The sequence below is a fragment of the Salmo salar genome, chromosome 18, assembly GCF_965601325.2.
Source record: "Salmo salar chromosome 18, fSalSal1, whole genome shotgun sequence".
Classification (NCBI taxonomy): Eukaryota; Metazoa; Chordata; class Actinopteri; order Salmoniformes; family Salmonidae; genus Salmo; species Salmo salar.
Genome location: NC_138308.1, coordinates 24288106 through 24295591, shown reverse-complemented (window position 1 = coordinate 24295591; position 7486 = coordinate 24288106). Strand labels below are relative to the sequence as shown.

At 40.5% G+C, this 7486-nt stretch overlaps 1 protein-coding gene across 7 annotated transcripts in view; it reads right to left on the bottom strand.

Moving 5' to 3' along the window:
* Window positions 1–2745: 2745 nt before the first annotated feature.
* LOC106577067 (protein bicaudal C homolog 1) overlaps window positions 2746–7486 on the bottom strand; it is an 82326-nt gene continuing 77585 nt past the window's right edge. For all 7 annotated transcript variants that reach the window (XM_082964812.1, XM_014154784.3, XM_082964810.1 and 4 more), the window contains exon 21: window positions 2746–5820. In XM_082964812.1, the coding sequence (XP_082820938.1) occupies window positions 5693–5820 (128 nt within the window). In that variant the 3' untranslated portion in view covers window positions 2746–5692. The remainder of the gene's footprint in view (window positions 5821–7486) is intronic.

Below are 7486 nucleotides of genomic sequence, written 5' to 3'. Positions count from 1 at the left end.
TGAGGGTATGAGTCATTCACTACCTAGGATTGAATGTGGGAGTAAATTGAAATGACAGCATTTCAAACATGACTATGAATTAGGTCTTGGTTTAAATTAAATGTACGTGACCTTGTCTTAGACCAATGTTACCCAACTTCAGTCCACCAGTACCCCCCAACAGAACACATTTGTGTTGTAGCCCTGGACAAACTCACCTGAGTCAACTCATTGAGGGCTTGATGATTAGTTGCCAAGTTAAATCAGGTGTGCTTGTCCAGGGAAACACTGGCATAGACACTGACAGGACGACTTTGTGAGCCAGAGCTGATGAGGACAGAATTAAAGAGCACTGTTGCACAACATACAGTGATTTAACAGTGTTCAGAGCTCTGTGAAGCCAAGTGTGTTTGTGATCTTCTGACTAAACAATCTCATGGCCAAGTCTGATTATCTGCTCTAAGAATTCTGGGAATTACATCAAAGGAAAAGGAGTACTGTAACTATAGTATCTAAATGCACTGCATAGCCTAGTATACAGATTATATTGTACTTGAAATGAACACCACCCAAACACCAATCTCCTTTCTGTCTGTCAGAGTAGTGGTCTGGTGTGGGTATGCTGCTGTTCTTTAAATAGTAAGAGCCTGGGGGTTCATTGAACGCATAGTTAGAGACTTAAAGGTCTTTTAATTACAATCTATGATTTCTTCTGTGATGCTACTGTAGGACTAGCAGAAGCAGCTTCTCTCTTTGGAACAGCATTTCAAATGGACATTTTCACACAAAGAAAATGTTATTGTTCTGCCTGCAGCAAGGCAATTACCTGAAGCGAGTGCGAGAGACTTTTAGTACAACAATGTAATAACTCCCGTAGTCCGACTGCTCCATTATGTAATACTGACCAGAGTTAGGATTAGATATTACATTTCATTCATGTGGCAGCTGCCCAAAAGAACATATTACTGTTCCAAAAAAAATGTAGCTCTCAAACGCAATATACTGTCGAGACCAGGGTGTAAGTCAATACCATTTCAATTTCAAACAATGTATCCTCATAGACGTTGCGTAGAACATGCAGAGCATTTCTACAATAGTCAGATATTCTGACAGTGAAGCTACTCAGGTGACAAGAGGTGAGGTGACAACACTGTCTGGAAAGCCTTCGGTCTGTAACCATCCTCAGTGACATTTTGCGAGGGAGAAAGTATTTTTGGATGGCATCTTTTTTTACTCTTATTTTTAGATGCCATCACACCATCTTCATTGATGTCTAAATGGCAGCACTGTTTACAGGACAGAGAAAACTGGTTTCTAATGTTAATGAAATAACTTATTTCAAAAGAGTAACAATTCCAGGAGAAATTTCTTCCTCACAACACATCCTCACAGAACAACCATTGGACATTAACTTTACATATAGATTTACATGAAAGGCTGGGATATATTGTTCAGCTTTCTCTCCCCAGCAGGGCTCCTATTCAGATAATGATGCTTTATGAGATAACGAGGGGAATCAGTCTACACGCTATGCTTGTTCAGAAAACATTTCAATGAGGCCAGCTGTTTCTGCTGTGAATGGAGAGGGTCCATTTGCATTGCATTGGATGAAAGATTTCTACATCAGAGCGCATACATCTGCTATGGGGAAAGAGGAGGGCAATGAATATGCCTCAGACTGTTTTACAGCCTCAAATTAAAATGAAATAATTCAATAGACTGTAAGCTAAATGAGATGTACCATAAATATGTCTACATCCAAGAATTTGAAATGCTCACACCAATAAAAGGTTGAGCCACTATTTCCTCTTAGAAGCAATTTTCTGTAAAAGCCTAACAAATTCAAGGAGCATGTTCTAATAATAGCCACTAAGTAAAGCTGAATGATTCAAATAAATGTTTTTCTGTAATTTAGCTCAATACACCGGTAGGCCTATTGGAGGAGTTTTGTTACTGTAGTGCCCCCTGGAGGAGATAAACACATCTAAATATTCAGTCAATAACAGATGGGATTTACATAGTGTTTTTTTCCCACCAGGTGCCCAAAGGGCTTTACATTACATGCAGCAGAAACTCCCTGCATCCACCACTAATGTGTAGCACCCACCTGGGCAATGCCATGGCAGCCATTTTGCTCCAGAGAGCTCATCACACATCATTTGGAGCAAGACAGAAAGAGCGATACAATAGATTGTCAAAGTGGTAAAGGGTAGGTATACAGCCAAAACACAATACAGCTGAGAATGTAGCTGTGACCTGACTGGAAGGGTGATGCATTCAGTAGAGAGTAGAACAGTGCACCCACCATTGACCCTAGGGCCACTTAATTACATGGGAATGGATTACATTTGCCAGCTGCTGCTACTCCTGCTCCCTCCTCTCTACAGTGAATCTGAGGGAAGAGGGAAAGAGAGAGAAGGGGGCGGAACGTTACATTGGTGAGACAATACATTCCTTATTTAGTACGGTGGTGATTCAGGCAGGATGGTTGGTATGGGTTAGTGTTTCCTAGTGCTCTGTCGATTCATTCTCTGGGATTAGATAGATCCTGCCTCGGGATTAGTGGACATGTCAGCTTTGGCACCAAATCGGACATACCAAGAGTTGGATTATATTCCAGATTATGAGAGTGTGGGCCTCACACAGGCTTTCCTCAGCTATGGTTACCGTAGTATTGTATCAAATTCACTCTCTTCACACATTGAATATCATTCTTCACTTTAACAGTCAAAATGTATGTGCTATGAACAAAAACAAAAGGAAACATTTTACTGCATACATTTATTTCCTTTGTAATAACATTTGATAACTCCTCAAACACTTTTTATCTGTACTATATTTACAGATTTAACAACAGAGCTAAAACAATGTCCTGCTCAACAATCCTATCAACAAAAGGAAAATAACTATGGCAAAAGGCAATATCACTCCTTAAATTCTTCGTGGAATATTTTTGGAACTGTACCTTTTCTCACAGGAAACTGGTGTTATACTGCTAAAAAACAAGCATGGCTGCACAGGATAGAAACGCAAAGCAATACATACATAAATTCCTTAGTGGTTTACATTCATTATACATGTTGTACCATTTGATCTATCTCAGTACAAAGTAGACCCCTTCAAATGTATCCCTTTAGGAATAACAAGGACTAAACACAAAAATGGAAGACAATTGCATAACGGTTCTGTAAAGGGTGTGGGGAAAGGAGGTTGGTGGTAAACTGATTGCAAATGACTCCCTTCATTAAACTAGATAAAAGGCATCAATAATTCTCACTCTAACATTCACTTGACAGACAACAATCTCTATTGCCCTCCAAACAGACAAATGACCAGAGGCTTTACAGAAGCGAAAACAAACACTGTCGTCTGCACTGTAGGTACATGGGTCGACATAACTGCACTGACATAAATCAATGCTGAACAGCTTCAATATAGTACCATTATAAAGGGTTAAACATACCCCATATTTCTTTGTGGAGTAACAAATCCCTTTTTATATCCTGTCTCTTTTTAAAATGTCTAAGAAAATGAACCACTGTACTACTGGTCGGAAATGACAACCATGTCAGAATATGTTATATTAATACAACAACGACATTGAGAATGGCTCAAATCAGTTAGGAAAGTGGTATAGTGTAAACACATGATACAACAGATGGTCAAGAGAGGAAGCATGCAACAAGAAAAATAAATGACTTCTCTCTGTGCGTGATTACAGAACGGTTGATGCTAAGAGTGATGTTGCTGCTGTGCAGAAACACACAACATTTAAGAACAATTTTGTTATGCAAGTTGCTTTGAAATGTTCTCTCCATCTACTTCAACATTCTGAACCTAGAATCTAGTTTGAAGATTGAGAGGCCACTGCATTGTCAGTCAAATGCTGTACCATCTACCAACAAACATTCTGCACATGAAGATGGTGAGTACTTCACACGAACACTATGTATATGATTGAATGCAAAAAGACTCAACTTCCAGGCTTAATCTGGGGGTTCAATCTGAAGCAGTTATAGCAAATACACATTCCAGAGTCAGCCAACATTAACAAAAGGGTATGAGTATACTGTGCCATTATATGAACCCGAACATAACACAGAGCTCAGAGTGAGCCCATCCTTTGATAAGCAGCACCACTGCGCACATAATCCTGTTACTTCATCAAATATAGCTTTACAAGACTCCCGGATATCTGATTTCACAACTGATACTGAAAATTGTATATTTCCACTATAGTTCATTTAATCTAGAATAAATGTTATGAAGACTTTAGACTCTTCCATGAGGACACAATCTTGGTAAATGTCGAGAAACGTGTCTAGGCTAGGGGCTGTCAGATGAAACAAGGTTGAGTTTCCACCGACGGTGTGGTGTACCCCCTAGGTGAGCAGTAGTGTCAGTCCTGTTCAGAGAAATGCCAATATTCTAACAGAAACGATTCCCTGCTGAGCAACTTACTGTAGAGAGAGAAGTAAAGGCATTCTATACTGTAGTAGTGTGGAGGCATTCTACATTGTAGTAGGTTCTTGCTCTGTCCGCAGCTCTAAAGGCAGCCAAAGTGAATGGAAAGATAAAAGCACACAGTCTGGGAATAGTGACTAGTCTCCTGAATCGATAGAGGAACACAGTGGGATTCAACATAGAGTAGAGACCACAGAAAGGTTAACAGGTGACATAATGACAAGGACTAAGAAAACCATAGGAGGCCAACAAACAGAGTCACTTCTGACAGATTGCGCTCTCTCTCTCTGCTGCCGTCTCATGGCACAGCCTGACCGCTCCACAGATTATGGGGCAAAAGAAATGATCAAAGAGACTAATAATAAACAAATTACAAACCATAGGAACTCATTCATGAATGTATAAAATAATGAAAACATTAAAAAAAATACATGTACACTGATTATCATTAAAACCTCCCCCCAAAAATGATGATTAAAAAAAATAATCATAATGCAAATACAAAATCATATTTGTCTAAATACATATGACCTTGACAGACTGCTGCCCAACTGCTGGTGGATACAACACTGACCTTTGTGGAATGTCAATCAATCAAAACAGTGAGGGGTCAAAGGTCATTTCTCTAGGTTCTGTATTAAGTTGATGATGTCACTTGGGCACTTTGACCTTTGAACTTAATTAACTTCATTACCCCATCTCACTAAGTGCTTACATTTGGCTTGGTACAAATACATCTGTGCTTTGAGTTAATACAAAATGCATAGGTATTCCAATAAGAGGAATCAGGCTTTCACAGGCAAAATTCTAGTATTGTTAAAGTGCATGTCATTGATACAACAGCATACTACGAATGCAGACGGTATCAATGTAATTATTTCGTACTAATCATTTGGCCTGTTCCCTTCAACAAAAAATTACAACTATTAGACAGTACCTGTCCTTCATAACTTGTCAAATACCCTTCATGTGTAGATACTCCACAAAAACATTTTAGCACTATGTGGAGTGAACACTGGACTTTCTATACCACTGCAATGTCTTTTTTGGCACTTCTGGTTAAACTATGGCTTTTTGTTATGCCCCCCCCCCCCCCAACCAAAAAAATAGAGTTTAACAGTCATTGTTAAGCATAAGATGGAGGGTGGACCACTGAGACCCAGAGAGGCTGGAGACTGGGCGACAGAAGCCCAGAGAGAGGCACTGAAGGCTGGGTCTCTGTCGAGTTAGGTCCTGGGGGAGTGGAGCTCTACCACCGGCCGCTGACACTGGCCATGTCAGCGTGGAACTGACGAGACAGACGCCCGCTGGCTCCCCCTTCCAGGAAGGAGGACCTGATAGGAGGCTCAAACAGCTTCCTTCGGTTCTTGTTCAGTTCTAGAAAAGACAAAATAACATTATACTGTATAATTGCAATTGTTACAGATATGTTCAATAACATACTATGTTTTTTTAATCAAGAGTCTGACAAGTCAATTCAAACTGTAAACAAAATTGGAGGGAAAGTACAGATTATTAGTGTTTCGATGCAGTCAAGACTAAATCAACAATGACAGGAAAATGTCAATAAGACCTCTCTTTGAACATCAACAAGACTTCTCTTCGTGACCGGGGTATTTGCAAAAACGATACATGTCCATCATATTTCTAATGTTTAGGCCTATCATAGAAAGAATGTAGCCAGCTACATTTCCTAATGTCTTGCTTTAAAGTTAATATTGCATTTTACCTGAGAAAAATTGTTTGGCTACACAGAGAAAAGTACTGGAGAAAAGTAGTCTGGCTACACAGAGAAAAGTACTGGAGAAAAGTAGTCTGGCTACACAGAGAAAAGTACTTGAGAAAAGTAGTCTGGCTACACAGAGAAAAGTACTGGAGAAAAGTAGTCTGGCTACACAGAGAAAAGTACTGGAGAAAAGTAGCTACACATCAGTCAGAGCGCTGTCTGCTGCCCGTTGGTGAATTCTCAGAGTTTCGAAGTGCAACTGAAGCACAAAATGAGTCTGATGCCGAGCAGAAATCACAATAAGAAGCATTTTAGAGCTGCGTTTACAAAACGCAGCAAGAGATTTCTTACGCGTTAATCTTTTTTTCCTGCTTGAAAAACTGAGAATTCTGCATTTACATGACCCCTAAGTTTAACTTGCCATCTAGGTAAGTGGCTGAATTAATAAGGTGACGGGGCATCATATTGTGTTAGCTTTCTGCCTGCTGTCTGCTCCTCCGCCCCTCTTCTCCAAGCAGAGCAGGCAGGCCTGTTGCCCTAGCAACTTCAGACTCCACACAGACACCGCCCAACCCTGTGACCACCTACTTTTACATTTTTTTTATTTATTTAACCTTTATTTAACTAGGCAAATCAGTTAAGAGCAAATTCTTATTTACAATGACGGCCTACCAAAAGGCAAAAGGCCTCCTGCGGGGACGGGGGCTGGGATTAAAAATAAAAAATAAATACAGGACAAAACACACATCACGACAAGAGAGACAACACAACACTACATAAAGAGAGACCTAAAGACAACAACATAGCAAGGCAGCAACACATGCCAACACAGCATGGTAACAATACAACATGACAACAACATGGTAGCAACACAACATGGTAGCAGCACAAAACATGGTACAAACTTTATTGGGCACAGACAACAGCACAAAGGGCAAGAAGGTAGAGACAACAATACATCACGCAAAGCAGCCACAACTGCATCAGTAAGACAGACTACCTCCCTCTACCTACCTCAACGTGACCCCCTACTGCATCAGTAAGACAGACTACCTCCCTCTACCAACCTCAACATGACCCCCTACTGCATCAGTAAGACAGACTACCTCCCTCTACCAACCTCAACATGACCCCCTACTGCATCAGTAAGACAGACTACCTCCCTCTACCAACCTCAACGTGACCCCCTACTGCATCAGTAAGACAGACTACCTCCCTCTACCAACCTCAACATGACCCCCTACTGCATCAGTAAGACAGACTACCTCCCTCTACCAACCTCAACATGACCCCCTACTGCATCAGTAAGACAGACTA